This window comes from Oryctolagus cuniculus, chromosome 13 (assembly GCF_964237555.1).
Source record: "Oryctolagus cuniculus chromosome 13, mOryCun1.1, whole genome shotgun sequence".
Classification (NCBI taxonomy): Eukaryota; Metazoa; Chordata; class Mammalia; order Lagomorpha; family Leporidae; genus Oryctolagus; species Oryctolagus cuniculus.
Window position 1 is genome coordinate 65,509,405 of NC_091444.1, and position 23,760 is coordinate 65,533,164.

At 49.9% G+C, this 23,760-nt stretch overlaps 1 protein-coding gene across 4 annotated transcripts in view; it reads left to right on the plus strand.

Annotated features, from left to right (window-relative positions):
* KIF26B (kinesin family member 26B) overlaps window positions 1-23,760 on the plus strand; it is a 517,449-nt gene that overhangs the window by 362,758 nt on the left and 130,931 nt on the right. For all 4 annotated transcript variants that reach the window (XM_051820805.2, XM_051820806.2, XM_008268162.4 and 1 more), the window contains one exon: window positions 9,779-9,962. In XM_051820805.2, coding sequence (XP_051676765.2) covers window positions 9,779-9,962 — 184 coding nt within the window. The remainder of the gene's footprint in view (window positions 1-9,778; window positions 9,963-23,760) is intronic.

The following is a 23,760-nucleotide window of genomic DNA, read 5'->3' on the forward strand; positions in this document are numbered from 1 at the left end:
TGAGCTTTCCTTGCCAACAGGCTAATTCTTTTATTAAACACTTTCTGTTTTATTTTGGCATATGAAAGTGTCTATTTTCACACGCGGAGCTGAACTCAGCAGGCATGTTCATAAGCACCTGGCTTTAAGAAAAGAAGACTTTACCTTGAGCAGATTTTACTGAAAATATAGCTTATGAATGGGTTCCCTTTTCTCCCATTATTTTTTTCTCTCCCATCATTTTTGCCTCTCGTCCTATTTTCATTCATTCCTAATACTCTCACTCTGACCTTGAGCAAAGGCAGACACAAATGGATTAGCCATATCCGCCGGCGGCGTGGTTTTCGAATATTGCATTTTATCCATTTTGTACCTCCAGCCTGAGTGAATGGTGTGTTGCCCAGGGCTCATAGCTCAGGACAAGTTCACGATTCCTACCTGCAGGCAAAGCTCGCTGGCTGTGTCGAGAGCTCACCTGGTGTGTGTCTTCAGGGTTTTCCCAGCCCCTCTTTATGTCTGCTGCTATGGAGCCCGTGTGAAGTGATCAATCACATTTGGTGCTGTGGATCCCTCTCATTTGTGCAATTTAGGAATAGACTAATGTAGAGCAGCTGCTGGCCGACTCCTGGATGACTCGATGATATTTATAGCTTATTGATGGCATAGTTCTTTTGCGTATGGCTGTCTCCCAGTAAATATTGACTGATTAAGTCTCCCAGAGCAGGGAGACGCATTGTCAGCAGCTCCCAGCACTCCTTTGTGTACGCAGAGGGAGATGCTTGCGGTGGTGGCAGGCGGTACCCAGTAACGTTGTATCGTGGTGGCCGTCAGAGTCGTTATTACGTAAGGACCTACTCCGGGTTGTGGGTTGCGGGGGTGGATGAGCTGTTTCCATATCATTTGCCTTTCGCAGCCTGATTCTGGCTGTGACCTGACCCACTCAGCTGAGATTTGGATGTATGCTTTCACTCGTGATATGGAGGTGTGTTGCTAAGCAACTCCATCAGGAACTGGGAAAGGCTATAGGTGATTTGATTCGAGTTACACACAAAAATTCGTAGCCGGGTTTTCTCTACATTATTAGACAAATTATTAAGATTTGGTTTTATTTTACCCAAATAAAATAGCTGCTTTCATTAACCAAAGCGCACCATAGGATGTGGTAGAAAGGAAGTAGAGTGTAGAGCATGGAAGTCAGAAAACAGGAATCCTTGTCCCAGGTAAAAGCTTCACTGGTGCCGCGACTGTGGGTAAAATCAGGTAACCACAGCCTTTGTTTCTTTCACCTGTGATTTGCAGTCCGTGGACCTTCTCTGCTGCCTCACAGCAGCGGGTGCAGGAGGGATGTGATGGTATCTAGAAAGCATTTTAGGAAAAACAAACCGTTCAAGGGCTAGGCATTGCCCAGAAGTGCAGGTCACTGAATCTTGGGACTTGGTGTATCTTGACATTGACCCTGGCCTTTCGGCAAAGGCATACGGCTGTGGGGGCTGCAGGAGAAAAACCAAGGCACTGAGCCTCGAGGAGTTAACAGTGCAGTGACAGAGGCAAGAAGAGGCCAAAGATTGCAGGGCAGGGCACCATCTCACCATCTCGTCCAACTAAAAACACAGCCCACTGCTCTAGGGTTCCAGGGGAAAGGAGGAGTAGGGTGAAAGCTGAAGCAGTTCATGAGGGCAACTCAGACAAGTCCGGGAAGCATAGGGAAACGTCAGAGCAGAATGAATTCCCAGCGGTTACCCCTGCGCCTCAACATTGTGCATTCACGTGCAAATAGCAGTCCCTTTCCAGGTGTGTCCACACAATGTGGCTGGAGGAGAGAGAGAGAGAGACAGAGACAGAGAGAGACAGAGAGAGAGAGAGGTCTTCCTTCCGTTGGTTCCCCAAAATGGTCGCCACGACTGGCGCGCTGCGCCTATCCGAAGCCAGGAGCCAGGTGCTTCCTCCCGGTCTCCCATGCAGGTGCAGGGCCCAAGGACTTGGGCCATCCTCCACTGCACTCCTGGGCCACAGCGGAGAGCTGGACCAGAAGAGGATCAACCAGGACAGAATCCGGCGCCCCGACTGGGATTAGAACCCGGGGTGCCAGCGCCACTAGGCGGAGGATTAGCCTAGTGAGCCACGGCGCCAGCCCCATGTCAGCTGTGTTTTGCCTCCTGGCAGTCAACATTTTATTTGAAGTCATGTCATGAATTATCTTCCTGCACTAATGAGACAGGTCACTGACACGAAAGTCAGGAAAACTCCCAGACCCATCAGGCTTGCCTGTCTGGGGAGACCTGGCGGTGCCCTCCCTGACTGCCAGGTAGAACTGGGAAGGGGAGGTGGGTGTTGTGGTTCCCCGCCTGGGGAGGTTCCAGAATGACTCGCGCCTCACAGCCGTGCCAGGATACTTATCCAGGGGTGTGCTCTGGACATGCAGCGTAACTGGTGTTTGTCACATGTGCATGGAAATCTTACCTGATTCCAGAAGCTCTGCCCGAGACCACAGGGTTTTGTCTGTAATCTCTTGTTCTATTATCTTCTCCCCCTGTGTCGCTGACCCCACGGATGTCCTGAAAGCTGCTGTGATGTGTCATGCCATTGCTCATTATCACACAGTCTTAATCCCCAGAGCATTGAAGTATTTCTATTAAGTCCCCTAAACCGTGGTAGCCTGTGACAGCACGGCTGTTTCCCACTGCACCGCCGCTTGGCCCGTGCTTTGCACGCTGACGGGGGAGTTTGTGCTGCCGCCGCCCCTGGGGCAGGACCCTTTTTTGCAGCAGGTGCAGCACTTCGAGATTTTGCAGTTGCGCAGCTGATATCTCACCCAACAATTGCCTGGGTTGGATGTAACAGAGCTTGGATGACCTCTTCATTTTTGATAAGCCTTTCACCCACCTCTCCGAGTATCCCGTATTTGAGCAGCCCTGAGACACGATGAAGTGCTCTTTGGATATGGTTAGCAACACACCGAGCATGTGATGGCAGAAAGGGCTGGAGTCCTTGAACATCCCGTGATGCTCCCGAGGAAGGTTCTGGTCTCCACGAAGCGGATGATTCTTAGAAGATTGTTTGACCAGTACTTTAGTAATCTCTAGACACTAAGGGTGTTAGGCCCCCAGATGAATTCTCCTGAGAGGCACTTAGAAAGGGGAGGTTTTCCATTTAAATACAGTTCTAAAAATCCAGAGTGATAGTTTGGCAAATAGTCTATCACTCAGCTGCAAAAACAGAAATCAAAAGATCATCATAAATTCCCCCTCTAATCTGCTAACTGAGGCCTAAGGCTTCTCTTCCAGTTTTGTCAGTTAAATTCACCAGATAAAAATCTGCCTTATTTTTCCAGATGTGGGTAGATCTGGCCAATGCGAACAAGTAAGCGTTCCATGAGAAGGGCGTGGCCACTTCTAAATTGATTCCTGCTGATGTGTTAGGACAGTGATCAGTGTGAGATGAGTGAGGCTAGGAGAGAAAGGGCTGGAACCCGGGGGAAAGCACCACGCTCCTTTGGTTTAAATTCCTGCTCAGTACAGATGATTGCTCTTCTCTGGGCAGCCTGATAATGCTTAGCATGGCGCCACTTTCTTTATAGGTGTTCAGTAAATATTAATTTCATCCTGCTAGGGAGACTATCTTTCTCCTTGAAATAAGGCATAGAGAATTAAATGAAGCTAATGGATATTTAAAGATGTATGCTGGGATGAATAGCTTTAGGAAATATATGACACTATCCTTGGTAAGAACAAGACAAGTAAATATTGCTTTTAATAGCTTTTTAGGTTAATTTTTTGCTATTTGAAATCTTATAAAACAACTCATCTCTTTTTTCTTCCTATGAAGAAAAGAACTTGTAAGGCATTAATTACACAAAATTCACTTCTCTCCAAAATGTCTTTACCTTTTCAATTCATGACCGCCTCCCCTTTATGTCCCTGAATAATGCAATTAGACATGAATGATGTCTAAGCCTTCGCCCTCTCCTGTCTGTGTGTCGCTGAAGTGCTGTATAGAAGGAGCTGAGGCACCTGACCTCCAGGAGGTTGGAATAGGTAGAGTGGAGCTCCAACAGCCAGGTACGATGATGTCAGAATTAAAATAAAGTGCTCTTCTGGGATGTCTGGCTTTAAAAATGTGATTTCTAACGATTCTGAGATTCTCATTATGTACGTACTTTTTAAGTGTCTTAAAAGGAGAAAATCATTCCAAATGTCTTCTCAACATACTGCTCTCCACTACTGTCTTTTTGCTGTGAAGCCCACAGAGGCTTCCGTCGATGGAATTGAGATTCCAGGGACTGTGGCAGAATCTCTGTGTCAGGATTCTGGAAATCCTGCCTTCTACACCGTGTGCATCCTTCTCCACAACAGGTCTTGTTCATGGTTTCCTACCTGCTACGTGGACACACCCAGGGGCAGAAAGAACACTGTTTCGTGAAGCTGACCCATCATGAATGGGTTACTCCAATTTTTAGAAAAATGTCCCCTGGTAATTGTAAGCCCAAACATGCCTTCCCATTTCACTTACTGTTTTGCTGTGGCAGCTTTTGCTTTGTAAATCTAACCCCTACTCATCGATGATGTGGTATGGGGCACGTAGATCTGGATTCCTTCTCAGCTCCACTACTTACTGTTTTATTCCATCAAAGTCCCAGTTATTGGTGCACTCAACCCTTTACAGCTTGGTCTTATTTAATTTTCATTAGATGGTCACCAACATAGACATTGTTTCTACTGCACCAAAATGCTGGCCCCATGCCTCTAGGCTTAACATCTTTTAGTGGCATATCTTTGTCTGTTAAACTATAATAATGTTATCTTCCTTCCAAGATTTTCTGAGATTCAAAAAGCAGCCTATGAAAATATCTGGCATCCTTGGTTGAAAAATCCTGCCTCCTGCACATACGTCAGTTGTTCATGTCCTTAAACACAGGTTTCTAAAAGACTCTTTCCTCCCTCTTTCTCTGGTTTTCTGTTCTCCAGGCTAAATATCCACAATTCCTCTAGTCATTCATTCACTCAACAAATATTTTTGAGCTCTCTGCCCTATTGGAATTTGCAGTCTAGAAGGGATACAGATAATGAGTAATAAACATGATAACTGTGTAAATAATCCACTGTGTTCAAAGATAGTGGGTGTCGTGATTGGGGACAACCAGGACAGAGGGAAGTTAGGAATCTGGGAGTGAGTGGTGTTTCATTTACTTCGCTGTATAACAAATTACCCCAAAACATAGTGGCTGAAAACAGGAATGCTCACATACTTTCTCTCACGCTTGATGGGGGTCAGGGCTTCAGTAGTGGCTGTGGTTTGTCCATGTTCCATGATGTCTGGGACCTCAGGCAGAAGACTTGAAGAATGGCGTCCAGAACCACCTAAAGTCTCACGCATGCCCCCTGTTGTCTGGGATGCTCAGTTCTTCTCCACATGACCCATTTGTCCCAACAGCATGGGAGCTGGATTCCAAGAGAGCCTGCCTAGAGAGAGCCAGGTAGAAGCCATGTTGCCTTTTGCGACCTAAGCTCACAAGTCCTACAGCCTCCATTCCATCACCTTTCTGTTGGCCAAGGCAATTTTAAAAGTTCCACTCAGATTCGAGGAGAAGGAACCAAGACCCCAACTCTCAATGGTGGTGTCTCAAGGTCACGTTCGAAGAAGAGCACAGGAGGCAGTGGGTGTTGTGGTGCAGTGGGTTAAGCTGCTGCTTGGGACACCTGCATGCCATATCCGAGTCCAAGATTCTCCACTTCCAATCCAGCTTCTTGCTAATGCGTCCTTAGAGGCAGAGGGTATCTCAGGTGCATAGGCAGAGACCAGATAGAGTTCCTGTGCTCCCGGCTTTGGCCTGGTCCAGTCCTGGTTGTTGTGGGTATTTGAGGGGTAAACTAGTAAATGGAAGATCTCCCTCTCCCTCTCCCTCTCCCTCTCCCTCTCCCTCTCCCTCTCCCTCTCCCTCTCCCTCTCCCTCTCCCTCTCCCTCTCCCCGCCTCCCCTCCCCCTCTCCCTCTCTCTCCCTCTCTGACTCTGCCTTTCAAGTAGATAAAATAAATAAAAATAAGTTTTTATTTTCAAAAGAAGAGCATGTGGGAGATATATTGTTGCAGCCATGTTTAGCAACTACTATCCACCATGGTGGGCAGAGTCAGTTCACTGGTAAAGTAACATCTGAGCAAAGGTGGAACGGGGGTGAGGGAGTGAGCCACTGCCTACCTCTGTCTGGGGTACAGTGTTCCAGCTTAAGGCAAGAGCCTGTGTCTTGTCGTGGGAATGTTCTAGTAATATTTAAAGGCTGGTATGGATGGAGCAGACGAATCAAGGAGAGTAGTAAGAAAATGGCCTGGGGCTGGCCCTGTGGTATAGTAGGCTAAGCCTCTGCTTGTGGTGCCAACATCCCACATGGGTGCTTGTTCGAGTCCTGGCTGCTCTGTTCCTTTTCTGATCCAGCTCTCTGCTGTGACCTGGGAAAGCAGTGAAAGATGGCCCAAGCACTTGGGTCCCTGCACCTACGTGGGAGACCTGGAAGAAGCTCCTGGCTCCTGCCTTTGGATCAGCTCAGCTCTTGCTGTTGTGGTCATTTGGGGAGTGAACCAGTGGGTGGAAGACCTTTCTCTCTGTCTCTCCTTCTCTCTGTCTATAACTTTACCTCGGGAATAAATAAATAAAATCTTTAAAGGAAAAGAAAAAAAAGAAAATGGCCTGCAAGATAAAGGTGTGGGAGGGACATATCATTAAGGACACCTAGGCCGTTCTAGGTACTTTGTCTTGAGTGAGGTGGGGAGTAAGAGCAGACTTAAGTTCTGAAATTACGCTGCCCACTGTGTAGCGATCAGGCCGCTGGGGTGGACAGTGGTACAGAAGAAGGGAGACAAGTTAGGGGACGAAGGCAGGAATGCACAGGAGAGGCTGGTGGCTCAGACCAAGAGGGTAAGCGTAGTGTGGTGAGAGGAGGTAGGCAGATCCATCTTTTCAGATTAAGCCAAGACAATCTCCTGATGGAATGATGCGTAGCGTGACCAGAAGTCAAAGACGGCTGGGTCCTGGAAGAACGGACTGTCCGCTTCCTGAAACAGGGGAGGCTGCTGCAAACAGCTTTGCAGGAAGACGTCAGGATGGCAGCTTTCGGGTGGAAAAGTTTGAGATGTCCGCTAGGTAGCCAGGTGAGACTGTTGAAGGGGCGGGTGGACACAGATAAGGAGTTTCAGAGAGGGTGGTCCTAGCTGGACATAAGGACTGAAGAGTCCCAGGGGTAGAGATTTTATCTAAAGCATGATCTGGGGAAAGCACCCTCAGGAATGGAGTGTGGAAGCGAAGAGGACCAAGGGCTGAGCCCTGAGCCCCACGAAGAAGGGATCAGCCCAGAGACAGGAGCCAGCGAAGGAGACTGGAGGGAAGTGACCAGGGAGGAGAGCATGGGGGAGGGAGGGGTACGCCCAGTGCTCTGGCTGGTCAGGATGGGGCGGCACCCTGGCCCCGGTCAGGACTGGGCAGCACCCTGGCCCCGGTCAGGATGGGGAGGCACCCGTGGCCTTTAGCAATCGTAGTGGCCATGGTAACCCAGATGAGCAGGTTCAGAGGCGTCGGGGGGCACGGAGGCCTGACTGCAATGAGAGGATGGGGAGTGGAGGAGAGGAAGTGAGGATGCGAGTCCAGGTGGCACCTCCTGTGAGCTTTGCTGCTGCGATGAGTGAGGGAACAGAACAGCCGGCCCGGGAAGAAGGATCAGAGATGGATGTTTCGTTTTCTTTTTGAAGATGGAGTAAAGAGTAACCTGTGTGTGTGCTGTTGGAACAGAGCTGGTAGAGGTGGAACGGGGATGAGGTGGGAGGGGGCAGGAGGAAAGCAGCCTTGAAGGGTGTCGTGGATAGTCCCCCATCTCCGGGAGCCTTGCTGGGCTCTGCAGGGTGTGTGCAGGGTGAGCACTGGCCATGAGTGGCAGAGATAAGGAAAAGGAAAAAGCCCCTAGGCCACTAACTTGCTAAGCTGCCCTTCAATGTCGCTCCTTTTCCTGTCTGTCTGGCCATTGGACTACTGCTGGGCCCTTTTTCCATGGGACAGAGAACGCAGAGTGTAGACGGATGGATAGGCGTCACCTGCCAGTCACCAGCATGTTGTCAACATGAAGCAGAGACGTGTCACGGGTGTCAGAAGAAGAGGGAGTGATGCCTCCGTGTGCCGGTGACTGACACACGCCCCGGGACCAGGCACTCACTGTTCATTTAGGGAGAGAACCACAGAGAGAAGTGGGAACTGCCAATTGCCCCAGCGCAATCACGGGACAATTTTGTTTCACCCTTAATTGTGGAGGGAAGGCGTCAGGACGCGTGACAATGACACAGTGAATGAAAGATTGAAAAAAAAAAAAAAAGACCCTCCCAGTTTTTTCTTTTCCCTGACTGGAAAAGGAAAGCCTTGTAGAAATCTGCTAGTGCCCTCCGCTCCCTGTGACCGTACAGAGGGACAGTGGAGTTCTCGGAGCTTGCCACGCGGTACTGGGACTTTTTGGTTCTCTTTCCACGAAGAGCGAGTATTCCTCATGTCTCCCTCTTGTGAAATAGATTTCCAGCCAAGAAAAATTAAACTTGGAAGTGATGATGCCATTTATAGCTGTGTTTATGCATTGGCAGTTTCGTAGCTGATATTTTTAGCGAAACAGTGTTAAACTCCACACTTCCAGATCCCGAGGTGAGACGGGGAGAGGGATGAGGTCAGCTCTGCCGAGGCTGTCCTCCTGACCTGCCTGTCCTGTGACCCGTTGGGGATTTGGGAAGGACGTTGGATAGATGATGAGGTTTCGATCTGCAGAGCGGAGTCAGGTAGTCCCTGGGCTTTAAGCAGCAGCTCAAATAGTTCATAGCCTTGGATAACCAAACGGAAATTCTGCAAACAAGAGTGTGCTGTGAAAACACCAAGAGGCAACCCGGAAATGAGGACCTTGCCATCTGCAAAATGGGTTTGCATCACACCGCCCCTTGCTTTGTTTTTCTCCTCTCTTCTGTAATATGATGGCATCCTGATGACGGTGGTGTAGTAAGATGATGGTGTCACACAGGGACTGTGAATGCTGAAGCTGTGACATCACCAGCCAGCAACCTCCCCCATGCCCTCCTTCCCCCGTCTGCACCGTGTCTCTGCCATCTTTGTTGTCTTGACCGCCCCACCCTTTGCACTTGCCTGGGAACTGCATTCTGTGTTTACAAAGGCTGTCCTGCACAAAAGCCCGCTGTCCACATGAACAGCCCAGAGCCTCAGCACCAGGCACCCTGGCTGCAGCTTCTGTCGGGAGTTGGTGTTCCTTTCTACAACCACGTAGATGTACGCCTTCCCCACAGCACCCGGCCTCAAGTTAGCCTTCCTCAGCCAGATGCATGGCCTGCCTTCATTGGTCACCGCACGATTCCTAATCAGCCCGGGTTGGATTCTATAAGGCGTTTGGGTTTTCATGTGAACTCATGGGTCTCTTGCATGTGGGTTTATGCCAGAGAAGTTACGGAGTGGCAGTGTGTCCCCAGGGATGGCCGGCTGTCAGGCTTAAGCGTTGCATTGGTGGGTGACAAACAGTTCTTGCTCAACTCTGAATGCAGAGCCGTGCATTGCTGTGGCCTTTTCCCTCTCCTGTGCATGACCGGTAGCTTGGTAAGCTCACCCTCTCGTAGCAAGGGGGCGACCACGGAGGGTGCGGAGGAGGAGGCGGGAAGGAACTCTTAGACCTCAGTAACGACGGGGGTTCCTTAAGAGAAAGAATGTATGGTAACCCTGGCATATCTGATTGTACCACAGTTTTCCCCTGATTGTACCTTTTCTTCCTTTCCCCCTCCAGAGCTGCCCAGAAGTTAAATCTGTCTTCTAAAAAGAAGAAGCATCGCCCATCTGCCTCCGCCGTGTCTGAGCCGCCCCCCTTTGCCACCAGCTTCAGTGGGATTCTGCAGACCGCCCCACCCCCCGCCCCGCCCTGTCTGCTGCGGGCTGTGACCAAGGTGAAAGACACCCCGGGCCTGGGCAAGGTAGGCACTGTCTGTTACCCACGCCACCTGCCCGTGTGCAGGGTCGGGGATTGAGGTTGGCAACCAAGAAAACGAAGGCTCCGGTTTGTTCAAACTTGAAGGTACTAGGGAAAAAGAGGCAACGTGAACTCGGTCTGGAATCCAGGGGTGGCCCCTTTACCTGCAGGGCCGGTGACCCACGGGAAACAGTAATTTGGAAATAGGAAATGGATGATTCCAGAAAGAAGTAGATCATGAGCTTTGAATAACTTGGATTACTTATTGTTTTGTTGTTGTTGCTGGTATTTTGTTGTGCCTGATTTATACAGTAGGCTTTATCATAGGTAGGTGTAGAATCTGTGGTTTTGGGCATCCGTGGACCATATCTTCCTTGGAGACAGTAAAATCTTCTGTGGTTGTATACATCACATGGTAGATGAAGACATTCTCATCGCAGTTGATCTGGTCTGATTTTGGTGAGAGGTAACTTTGCATTGCTTGAGAGAACTATAGCCATGCAAAGGTGAGACACAAAGACACACAAAAAGCAAGGTCAGCGGCACAGGCAGGGGACCCGGAGGAGACCGGGAAGGAGACCCCGAGATGCTTCCTAACCTCCCCTTGACTCCTCCCATCTTCCCCTCCCCTCCAGAGAAACCGAGAAGTCTGCCTTTGGACCTGAGCACCCGTGGCGAGGCTGGGGAGCCTTGTGGGTAGCACCTTTCTCGCCAAGAAATGCCACTTTATGAGCTGTCACAAACACTTAGAGACGTAGGAACCATGTGGCTCTAACTTCTCTCTTCTGAGATAAACATTTGGGTGAAGTCACTCAGAGTTTACTCTGTAGTAAGTAAATAAGCTGGACTCATGAAAACATTCAGCTAAAGGGGCAGGTGGTGGTTTGGTTTTTTTGTTTTCGTGAGAAGTAGGATGGTGCACACAACCTTGCCTGTGCACCTGGCTCCAGCCCGGGTTGCTGTGGAGTTGTGTTGAAGGGAGCGGCTGCCAGGCCATGCGGACGGGGATCTTATCGTTCAGTGCTCCCACCACGCATCCCCACGCTGCCCAATCCCGGTTCTGCCTAGGGCTGTGGTCTTCACCGAGGCCGCGGTGCCTCTGGCGTTCATCCTTGCACCCTCAGCTGCTGCCTTCTCTGTTCTTTTCTCCTTCCTCAGTTTCTCCTGTCTCCTCCCATTCCCTCCCACCCTGTTAGGAAGGTATTAGCCTCGGGCTGCTGGACAGAGCAGTGGTTGCTCCGTGCTGGAGTTTTGCAGGGTGTTGGATGGGGCGGGCAGTGGTCAGCTGACAGCATCTCCACCCCAGAGGGAAAGACAGACCCACGGGACAGGGCGGTGTCCTGGGCTCAGTCAATGAGGGCAGCAGAGTGTCTGCCCCCTCGGGAGCTCCCGCTCCCCAGGATGGCTCCGTCCAGCACACATCAGTAGGAGCCACAGCGGGAACTGTCTTCCTGCATCTGAAACGCTGGCCCCGTCCGCAGTTCCTACGAAGGTGGACGTGGGTGCCCCTGCAGGCAGCCTGGGCAGCAAGCTGAGGCCTTCTGCCTCCTCTATCCCAGTCTCTCACCTCCTCCCTGGACTTTGTGAACCAAAGCATCTGGCCACTAAGGCTGGAGGCTGGGGCAGCAGTAAGAACATCCCCAGCCAGTGCGATGATGAGTCGGTACTTACACAGCAGTAGTTTGGAGGACAATGGACACCTGTCTAGATTGCATGATGAACCATAGTCAGTGACCAGGTATAAGGGGTCTTACAGTAAATAGCTCTTAGGAAACAACAGTTTGCAAATCAGACATTTTTTTTAATTACAGATACTGTCCTTCTCACCTTTTTTTTTTTTTTTTTTTTTTTTGACAGGCAGAGTGGACAGTGAGAGAGACAGAGAGAAAGGTCTTCCTTTGCCGTTGGTTCACCCTCCAATGGCCCGCCATGACCAGCGCGCTGCAGCCGGCGCACCGCGTTGATCCGAAGGCAGGAGCCAGGTGCTTCTCCTGGTCTCCCATGGGGTGCAGGGCCCAAGCACTTGGGCCATCCTCCACTGCACTCCCAGGCCACAGCAGAGAGCTGGCCTGGAAGAGGGGCAACCGGGACAGAATCCGGTGCCCTAACCGGGACTAGAACCCGATGTGCCGGCGCCGCAGGTGGAGGATCAGCCTGTTGAGCCGCGGCGCCGGCCCTTCTCACCCTTTTGCAAATGCAAAATGCAATCAAAGTCCTGAGTTTTCCATACAGTGTGTTGTATGTGGGCACATTGGCATACGGGTCAGAGAAGGTGCTGGAAGGTGTGGCTTCTGCCTGACCAGTGGTCACCAGGCAGCTAGGCTGTGGGGGCAGGAGTGAGGAGGAAGTGACAGAGGAAATGTGTGTTCTCCAAGATGCTAATAGTCATAATAGGCCGAGTTTGCCTTATCCGAAGTTACTGAGATCAGATGTGCTTTGCAGCTTAGATTTTTGGGGCGGTTTGAAATATTTGCATGTTCTGCATAAATGGGCCATCAGGATGGAAGCCAAGTCTCAACACAAAATTCATTTTTATGAAATATTTTCATTTAATTTTATGATTTATTAAATAATTTACTTAATTTTATGTGGTAGTTTTAAATGTGCCTGCCACACAAGGTCACGCGTGAAATTTTGCACATGTGGCATCATCTTGGCACTCAAAAGGTTTAAATTTGGAGCATTTTGGGTTTTTGGATTTGGGAGGCTTAATCTGTACTTGTCACATTAGAACGTGTGCTGTGATTGAGATAAGCGGACTGTCAAGCACAATTTGACCTTGTCTCCTCTTGCACAGAGAGCATGTGGTCCGGGGTGGGCATTTGGTGCAGAGTTAAGACATCATTTGAGGCGCCCACATCCCATATTGGAGTGCCTGGGTTTGAGTCCTGGCTTCACTCCCAATTCCAGCCTCCTGGTAATGCAGACCCAGGAAAAGCAGCTGATGATCCAAGTAGCTGGGTTCCTGCCACCATGCAGGGGACCCAGATTGAACTCCTGGCTCCTGACTTTGTCCTGGTCCAGCTGAGGCTGATACAAGCATTAGGGAAGTTAACCAACAAATGGGAGATCTCTCTCTCTCTTTCTCTCTGTCTCTTTTAGAGATATTGCTTATGTGTTTTTCTTTTCTTTTAAAGATTTATTTATTTGAAAGTCAGAGTTACACAGAGAGAGGAGGAGAGGCAGAGAGAGAGAGAGGTCTTCCATCCGCTGGTTCACTCCCCAGTTGGCTGCAATGGCCAGAGCTGTGCTGATCTGAAGCCAGGAGCCAGGAGCTTCTTCCAGGTCTCTCATGCGAGTTCAGGGGCCCAAGGACTTGGGCCATCTTTCACTGCTTTCCTAGGCCATAGCAGAGAGCTGGATCAGAAGTGGAGCAACTGGGACATGAACCAGTGCCCATTTGGGATGCTGGCACTGGAGGCTACCTGCTACGCCACAGGGCCAGCCCCCCCCCCCAAAAAAAAAAAAATAGAGTGGTTCTCAGAGTGCCAGCTGGCTTGTTCACTCTGACGCACCATGCAGCTGCCACACTCCCTGACCTTAGCTGAGCCCACGTGCCCAGACCCCTGCTCTTCCACCCCCACTAAGGTTTTACTGTAATTAGGAACTGAAATTCTTTTTTTACCCACATGGAAAAATTCGTATCAATTGGCCGGCGCCGCGGCTCACTAGGCTAATCCTCCAACTTGCGGCGCCGGCACACTGGGTTCTAGTCCCAGTTGGGGCGCCGGATTCTGTCCCGGTTGCCCCTCTTCCAGGCCAGCTCTCTGCTGTGGCCAGGGAGTGCAGTGGAGGATGGCCCAAGTGCTTGGGCCCTGCACCCCATGGGAGACCAGGATAAGTACCTGGCTCCTGCCATCGGATCAGCGCAGTGCGCTGGCCGCGGCGGCCATTGGAGGGTGAACCAATGGCAAAAGGAAGACCTTTCTCTCTGTCTCTCTCTCTCACTGTCCACTCTGCCTATCAAAAAAAAAATCATATCAATTGATCCCTGTTGTATAATTTGCATTTGTATTTTAATACACCAGAATTTAAGATGGAGCATGAATGATTGGTGCAGTATGTAAATCAGCATATTTGAAGTAGACAAGCTTGACTGAGTTGCCAAAAAGTAACTTGAGCCGGCGCTGCGACTCACTTGGCTAATCCTCTGCCTCGGCGCCGGCACACCGGGTTCTAGTCCCGGTCAGGGCACTGGATTCTGTCCCGGTTGCCCCTCTTCCAGTCCAGCTCTCTGCTGTGGCCCAGGAGCGCAGTGGAGGATGGCCCAAGTGCTTGGGCCCTGCATCCGCATGGGAGACCAGGAGGAAGCACCTGGCTCCTGGCTTTGGATCAATGCAGCGCGCCAGGCGTAGCGGCCACCCAGTGAACCAACGGAAAGGAAGACCGTTCTCTCTGTCTCTTTCTCTCTCTCTTGCTGCCTAAATCTGCCTGTCAAAAAAAAGAAAAAAAAAAAAAGTAACTTGATTGCTTAAGTCTGAGCCGGGGCCTCCCAGGCCATGGAGGTCGGGATAGGAAAGCAGCTCCTGACCTGACAGTGGCCTCTCAGGTGAGAGCCCTGTACCCAGCCCAACCCCATCTTGGTCCTGTGTGCCTCAGCCACCCAAGACCTTGCTCAACAAACCTGGGAGATTTTCTTAGTAAATTAGAAAACTGAGGCCTGGCGAGGCTGAGAAATACTCCAGTGGCTCCAGAATCAGGGTCAGAAGTGGGAACCTTTAGGCCGTGTTGTTTTCTCCTGGGTCACTGGGATGCCCCTGAATATATGTTGCCCTTTAAAATACTGAGTGGAGGGTGCGTGTCATGGGGCCATGTGGTAGCAAACAACATTGGGAGCCAATTGCTTTTATCTGGTGGAGAAGGACACACTTGCCTTCCCAGAGTCATAGCTGGGACAGACAGGGGAGTGACACCAAGAACAGATACACAGAGGATGGCACTCAGAGACTCTCCAGTCTGCCCCACCACCCCACTTCCCTGCTGTCTGTGGCAGCACCCCCTGCCCTGCCCACTCCCAGGCAGTCACTGCTGGCCCTTGAGCACCTCTTGAGGCAAAAGCTCCTGTGGAGGCCACGGTGATGGAACAAGGTGAGGTTAAGATCAATGCACTTGGAGCTGAGCACAGCCACACTCACACAGGATGGGCGTGCAAGAGGCTAGCACCTGGGGCACTTCCCAGTGCTCAGCCGGCACCTAGAGGGCACCTGCCATGTGTGGCCACTGTGCTGAGCAAGTTTGCAGTGATGGACAAGGCAGGGTGCCTGTCCTTACAGCACGTACCCTCTAGTACTTCATTCTGGTCAAATTTAGGAATCTCAACAATTTGGATTGATATAAAGGGATTTAAGGAAAATGAGACTAACGTTCAAACTATTTTTGAGCCCTGGCTCCATTTCCCATCCAACTTCCTGCTAATGTGTGCCCTAGGAAGGCAGTAGATGATGGCTCAAGTACATAGGTCCCTCCAACCCATGTGGGAGAACCCCAGAAGGAGTTCTGATCTCCTGGTTTTGGCCTGTCCCAGCCCCAGAAGTTGGGGGCATTTGGGGAGTGAACCAGCAGATGCAGGATCTCTCTGTATCTGTCTCTCTGCCTTTCAAATCAATAAATAAAATAACAAAAAAGTTACTCAATTCCTCAAATCCTTAACATTTAATAAAAAGAAACTGTTCTACTAAGTGGTCTTGTAGAGCCTTAACGAATAGATAAAGATGATTAGTGGATCAGAGCAGCTTAGTGGCCATTTATATTTCACTGATTTGGCTTATGTGTAAATGATACTCATAATCTGTTTGAAAATGATTCCTTCTCCTAAGTCAGCAAACACTTCTTCATGAAATTTGTTTGCACAATTAATTAACATCCATGGTTAAGGTTCATTTGTTAGTGTGTCACAGCGGAATGTCAGAGCTCTTTGTCTTGGATTAGAAACTTCTAGAGCTAAGCAAGACATCTGTGTAACTCACGAATTGTACTGCAGCCGCACCGCCCATGCAAAAGTGCTTCGGAAGGTGAGAGTGGTGATGGTGACCATTATGTGTGGTTGATGACAAGCCACCTCCAGGCTGGCCGATTCTTCCCTTCCAAGGACTCCCGGAGAGGAATCCCTGAAGCACGAAGTGGGGAAAGGAGCCTTTCCTCTCTTCGAAGTCTCCAGGAAAACCTCAAAAGAGTGGCAGTGAGCAGCAGCCAGCCTTCCCCCCAAACACGTAGGGAATAACCGAGAATTCTCACGGGTGGGTTGCAGCAGCAAGACACCAGACTCTAGAGTTTGGAAGGATCCTGAAGTCGGAGATGCAAACATGAAGGGAATTGTGGAAAATTCAGCTGGGACACGTCAGGGAGAACTGGTCCTCTCTGAGTCACTGCATAAGTAACTGGAAGGACTTGCTGTGTCCCAAGCACTGACAGGTGCCTCCGGGAACAGACAGGTCACAGGAGCTGACTGTCTACCCTGGGTGGCGTTGCTACAAAGGAGGGCGAAGACGCATGCTGAGCTCATAACCCCTCGGCTCCCGTGAAAATGTTTGGTGCTGCACCCTCCTACTGGGCCTGCTTAGCCTGGTCTGGGTGGAAGGGCTGTGTGGTGTCCATTGACAGTGCGTGCCCATCAACACTCATGCCCAGACGTGCATGCATTCTAGTGCCTCCCTGAGATTTCTCCTCTGTGGGCAGGGTAGCCCCCAAAGCAGGCAGCGTGGGGAAGCTGTGATTCAGAATGAGGCTTCTTGGCCGGCGCCGCGGCTCACTAGGCTAATCCTCCGCCTTGCGGCACCAGCACACTGGGTTCTAGTCCCGGTTGGGGCGCCGGATTCTGTCCTGGTTGCCCCTCTTCCAGGCCAGCTCTCTGCTGTGGCCCAGGAGTGCAGTGGAGGATGGCCCAAGTGCTTGGGCCCTGCACCCCATGGGAGACCAGGAGAAGCACCTGGCTCCTGCCTTCGGATCAGCGCGGTGCGCCGGCCGCAGCGCGCCGGCCGCGGCAGCCATTGGAGGGTGAACCAACCGCAAAGGAAGACCTTTCTCTCTCTGTCTCTCTCTCTCACTGTCCACTCTGCCTGTCAAAAAAAAAAAAAAAAAAAAAGGAGGCTTCTTTGTCCAGCCACTGATCTCCATTCTGCTCAGTTCTTGATTCTATGTCATCTCTTAACACAAGTTTCCATACCCATGCCAGCATATTTTGGCTTCTAGTAAGACTTGTATGCTCTAAATAACGCGCGTGCGTGTGTGTGTGTGTGTGTGTGTTTTACACTCAAACATTTACATAGTATTTGGCTTATATCACCAGGTCCTCTATTATCTTGATTTAGTTTTGAATCTAAACTTGCCCTTGTTTGGTGGGTAAAGTAATAACATTTAAAAAAAGAAGAATCATGTTTTTTTTTTAGTAGAGACTCTTTTCCTTTGTAGATTTATTACCATTTTTAAGATATAAGTCATTAAGCTACAAAATCGTGACACTGCATGGAAGAGAAAGTCAACTGATGTTCTGATTATAAGAAAAGGATACAATAAGATTTTTAAAAATTAAAGAAAGACATTTAATATGGCACAAACGTAGCAATGATTCATTTTTTCAACAAGTAGAAACCAGGAGGACCGCTCTCTCCTTCAGGAAGTGATACGTCAGGGCTACATCAAGGTTATATGAAGGAGGAACCCTCCTGCGTTCCTGTCCACCAAGGTTCAGGAACAGAATGCAAATTATCCAGTTCCTCATTATCATGTCTACTCTTCCTCGTCTGCACCTTTAGCAGAAAGAAGGGCAAAGATTTGAGCCAGCCTTGAAAGTTCGTGTCAAGTATATACAACATGAAGAATTTAAATGCAATGGCAAAGCCTGGGCCCCAGAAGTCACGCCCATTCACTACTCCATCTTTAAACAGTAAGGGCAGGAAAAGTGAATTGTGTGTTCTCTACGTTTGTGTGCTGTTGGGAAAAAAAAAATCCCTGCATAAATAATACATACACATTCATCACTATCCTAGCCTTATAACTTTGTAAATTAGATTGTTAGCTCTTCTGGGAAATAAACTCATGCGACCTCCCGCTCCTTAATTACAGTTACTTTCTCTGGGCTCAGTTGGTTTGGGTTGTTTGCTGAACTCAGGTTAGAGTTGGCTTTTCCTTTCCTTTTCTTCTTATTTCTGATTTCTTCTTCGTCCTACCGGTATCTCAGGAGAAAGGAGACTGGGGGCATACGTTCTGACGCATTAACCTTGTTCTGATGCATTAACCTTTGTGGTTCCTTTGTTCCCAAGACCCACCCATTTCCGCTCCTGCACATGCGCAGTGCAGGGCGGGCTGGGCAGAGCAGGTGGGGAAAGCACGAAGGATCGGGATGTTCCTGGGCAACCCAAAAGACCTAAGTCCTGGGCATTGTTTTCTACACCAGAGTTGAATTTAGGAGCCTTCGTTGTTGCAAATGAACACAAACTTCTTAGGAAGATGTTCTGTCTTAAAGGTTAGGAAAGCCTTAAAGGCATGTGGAAGGGAAGTGTTAAGTCATTTTTATTCATTATGAACCTTGCTGATCAAGTTGTGGGCATAGCCTTTTCTACCGTCTTCATTATCAGGTGGCATACTAGAAGGGGGAAGCCGCCACCTAATTAGGTCGGACAACACAACACTTCATATCAAGTTCTTTCTTCTCTGGCTTTCCCGACGAGGCATCTGCACAGGCTGGATGGAAGACGCTGGGGCTTGCAGGGTCAGGGGCTCCTGCAAGCTCATTTTGCATCCATTTCCTCATGGATATTCTGCGTGTTCCAACCCCCTGGCCTTTCCCTGCCAGCTTGCAATGAGAATCTGGGTCCTCTGCAAACCTGGTTCAAGTTTAAGCCTTGCAGACACCGATACTTAGGGGTGCACTCCCCAAGAAGTATCTGCAGGCAAGGCAGGATTCAGTTCCTTATCTTCCCAGAAGAGAGCCTTTGCCATTTCCTCTTGCTGTGCTGCCCGCGTGACGGGAGAAGAAAGCGTATCTGCTCCTCTTGGCACCCCTTCAGTGTGGGCTCACGGGAAGGACACACGGTAAACGCTGAGTGTTGTTGCAGCTTCTGCCAACGTGAGGTCCATCCTGGAGGAGGCAGAAAAGCCAGGAGCATCTCAACGGTGAGACCTCAGTGGGCATTGGCCCCCGGCTACTGCTCCTCAGGCTGTGAGCTGCCCTGGGTAGTTACATCAGGTTAGAAGACTGCTCTTGGCACCCTGGCAAATGGCAAACTTCTCAGGGGTGCTCTTAAAAGATCATCTTACCCAACCCTCTCATTTTGCCTATGAGAAGTCACTTGTCAATCCATTTATGTGTGAGAAGACAAAAGTTAAGCTTCTGAATGCAAAAGATGATTTTGTCTTGACAACCCTCAGTCAGAATTTGAAGAAGAAATTCTTAGTTTTTCCCCCACTGTCTGACTTTTGGCCTCAACTTTACTGGCTCGGCGTTGTTGGGTATTAAGTGGAGATGGTGGGCAGGTGTAAACGTGTAGAAGGAGGAGGAAGAGGACTTTTTGCAAAGCCAGCAACCTTTACCATAATTGGAGGATGGGCTGGGGTCTCTTGGAATATCCGTAATTCCTAATTAGCATCCTGACTCGTGGAATGAAAACACGAGATAAAATGAAGGGATTCTCTCTGGAATAAATGCCACTGTCTCAATTAACCAAAGGGCAATAAGATGGATTATAATGCCAGAATAGGGCTTTTGATCAGTCTTTGTCCCAAAATCACATTTTAGTCGAGCTCAGCACAATGAGATGATTGCTGATATGAGGAGAATGGTAGGTATATTTTCAGCTAACATTTCTGGCATCTTATCTTCCTATGTCTTTCTCTTGCTAATGGCTGAAAGGAAAGTTAATCATGATTTGCCATAATTATCCCATTAAAATAGGATTGATAGCAATGTTTTATAAAAAAATGGTGATTCGAAACTGCTGAGTTAATTAGAAAGTTTTCCTTTGTGTCTCACACAGTGAGAGGTGCTGCCCTTGCGTACTGACTGATTTGCATCAAACAAAATATTCCAATCTCTTTCTAATGCTTCGTTGAACTGAGATGTGTCATTAGGGAGGGAAATCATCCTGATACATTCCTAAAAGCAAAACGTGTATTCTCTTTAGATTGTTAAATAGTTCCTGCAGTGAACACTCCCCGGCTGTTGAGAAGCAGGGTTCGCCCTGCCTCTGCCTTCTCTGGAGTTAGGGGATCTCAGCTTGAGTCTAGCCTGGGCTGCCGTTCTGAATTCCAGCTCTGAAATGGAAGTATTTGACTTTCCAGATACAAACGACCAGAAAGAGGGTTACAGTAGTCTTTACTGAGTGCTAAGGACTCATTTCCATCCAAGTCTCTCTTCCTGTCCCCTTGGTCGGCCTCAGTGTTCATCCAAAACCCACAATTCAGACGGAATTCTTGTGCATGCGTAGCCCAGTGGTGCCCTCTTCACCAGCAGCAGTGAATCTCAGCGAGAGTCCCCTGCTGTCGCTCATCGGGTGTTTCCCCGGTTGAAAGCAGTGGTGGTAAAATCAGTCTCCAGTTCCCTATGCTGGCTCATAGGTTTGTGTGATCAGATCCTTTCTCTGGAGTGTGAGATCGCCACAGCCTGTGAAGCGCAGGCGGCACTTGCTGGATGCATAGCATACTGGTTGCACCCCGGTTGCCCCTGATTCTCCCCGAGGCCCTACCAGGCAGGCACAAGCACAGCCGCCCTCGGAGGCAGCACTATGTCCATTGCAGTTAGAACCCTTTCTGCCCCCTGCAAATCCACAGGCCTGAGCGTTAGCTTGGTGCAGCTCAGTGGAGTGGGGAGGGCAGCGCCGAGGGCTGAGACAGTGGTGGGGGTGCATCTGGTTTGGTGGGTGCCAGTGGAGGTGCTGCTGGGGGCTCACAGGCTGGAAGTGTGGCAGGTGTGGAAAGTGAGTGGGGTCAGGCAGGGCGGGAGGGATTTGTAAACGCCTGGGACAGCCATGGTACTGGTAAAGAAAGAAGCCTGGAGCGGGTGCCTTCATAGAAACCTTCTACAGGAAAAGGTGACCCCCCCAACCCAAGAGGTTTTCCCTTCAGCAGCTTGAACTCCCCTGAATTGGGAGGCCAGAGGGCCTCTGGAAGAACTGAGGCACAGTGGCAGGCGTCTGGTGTTTGGGTGTTGTTTATATCCGTGTGAAAAGCGTTATTGATTTTTCTGTTTTCGTTATTCCAGTTGTATCTACTTAGGGGGTACAGAGTGATCATTTCCATATGTGAGTGATGTGTGTTGTGAGTCGGTTTTATTTCCTATCATTGCACGCTCTAGGTGCTCCTTTGTGTTAAATATTCTGAGAGGCTATTTCACCCTGTTGGCACCAGAACATTTTCAGTGAAGGACAGAGCTATAAAATCAGTCAGTGGAATATACTCCCTGGGTGGTGTTTTCCTGGAACGGTGCAAAGTTGGTCCTGGGAAACAGGAAGAGCAGAGAGCAGGGTTCTAGCTGTGCTTCGGGCCACCCGTCCCCCACTCCATAAAAGGTAGCACCCTACAGGGACACAGGGTGCTGGACTGGGCCCTTCGCATTTCCTCTCCCCACAGCTCTGATGTCAGGCTGTCTACCCTGGGCACAAGTGCGAGTCATGGTGCGTGGACAGCCGTGGATACAGGAAGCCAGGCCAAGCGTCTCTGCTCAGCCACTGCGTGTTCATCTCCTGTCTATCCCCCTGCTGGTTCCCTGCCCCGGTGGCGGGTGTCCTATTGGTCTATGTTGAACGTGTTCAGAACATCCCTACTCTCTCTCTCTCTTTTTTTTTTTTTTTTTTTTGACAGGCAGAGTGGACAGTGAGAGAGAGAGACAGAGAGGATGGTTTTCCTTTGCCGCTGGTTCACCCTCCAATGGCCGCTGCGGCTGGCACTCTGCGGCCGGCGCACTGCGCTGATCCGAAGCCAGTAGCCAGGTGCTTCTCCTGGTCTCCCATGGGGTGCAGGGCCCAAGCACTTGGGTCATCCTCCACTGCACTCCCGGGCCACAGCAGAGAGCTGGCCTGGAAGAGGGGCAACCGGGACAGAATCCGGCGCCCCGACCGGGACTAGAACCCGGTGTGCCGGCGCCGCAAGGCGGAGGATTAGCCTATTGAGCTGCGGTGCCAGCCTCTTTTCTTCCTTGCATCCTTCATGCTTTAGGTGACTCTGGACAGTGTGCAGACCCCATGGTTTGGGGTCCCCTTTCTTGACATGCACCCCATGAGGGGAGGTCTGTGTCTCTCCCGTGCCTCTTTGGGATGGGAGCATGGCGCCATGTCCAGCCATCATGGGTGCTCAGTAAGCACTCAGTATAGCAGTCTGATACAGAGAAGCAGGACCAAGAAGATGTGGGAGTTGGTGTGTGGAGAGGGAAAGAGAGGGACTGGCTCGTTGGTTTTGAGGAACTGGCTCGTGTGGGGAGACCAGGAAGGAGTTGCAGTGGAAGTGGAGAGGCCGACTCCTGATAGAACCCCCTTCTGCTCGGGGAACATCACTCTTTGTCCCATTCAGGACTTCAGCTGACTGCATGAGACCCCCCCCCCCCCCACTGCACTCAAAGTCTGCTGGTAGTTTTTGTTTTAAAGCTTTGTTTATTTATTTATTTTAAAGGCAGAGCAACTGAGAGGAAGAGAGACCTTATTGTTGACGTGCCCTTTCACCTGTACCACCTCCTTTGATCTTTATTTTTTTATTTTATTTTTTAAAAGATTTATTTTATTTATTTGAAAGAGTTACAGAGAGAGAGGTGGAGACAGAGTGAGCGAGAAAGGTCTTCCATCTTCCGGTTCACTCCCCAAATGGCCACAGTGGCCAGAGCTGAGCTGATCTGAAGCCAGGAGCAAGGAGCCAGAAGCTTCCTCTGGGTCGTCCATGTGGGTGCAGGGGTCCAAGCTCTTGGGCCATCTTCTGCTGCCTTTCCCAGGCCATTAGCAGGGAGCTGCATCAGAAGTGGAGCAGCCGGTTTCGAACCGGTGCCCGTATGAGATGCCAGTGCTGCAGGCTGGGGCTTTAACCTGTTGCACCACAGTGCTGGCTCCTCCTTTGATCTTTAATGCAGCCTCTAGGGGTAGGCCATGAACAAGGGGGATGGTGGTGGTGTTAGGCCCCATTGGTAGGTGAGGACATTGAGATTCAGAGAGAGCATCAGATTTCCCAGGGTTGACATAGCTTTTCATAATGCGTGCGGAAACACTATGTATTTGTTTCTAGTTTTTTTTTCCCTCTAATCATACAACATCTAGTTGCCATTTCCTATGTGTCAGGCACTATTTGAGTATTTCCTCATGGCAACTCCTTGGGAAGATTCTGTTATGATCACCCCCACATTCCATCAGAAGAAGCTGAAATACACAGTATAAGAAATCTGGAGGGGGAGCAGCACTGTGGCATGGTGGATAAAGCTGCCACCCGCAGTGCCAGCATCCCTTATGGGCGCTGGTTCAAGTCCCGGCTGTTCCACTTCCTATTCAGCTGTCTGCTATGGCCTGGGAAAGCAGTAGAAGATGGCCCAAGTCCTTGGGTCCCTGCACCTACATGGGAGATCCGGAAGAAGTTCCTGGCTTCTGATTGTCACAGCTCGACCATTGCAGCCATCTAGGGAGTGGCCGGCGGATGGAAGACCTCTCTCTCTGCATCTCCTTTTCTCTCTGTGTAACTTTGACTTGCAAATAAAATAACTAAATCTTAAAAAAAAAAAAAAAAAGAAAAGAAAAGAGATCTGGAGACCGGAGTTGTAGTGCAGCAAGTAAAGCCGATGCCTGTGATGTTGGCATCCCATATAGGCGCTGGTTCATGTCCCCGTTGCTCCACTTCTG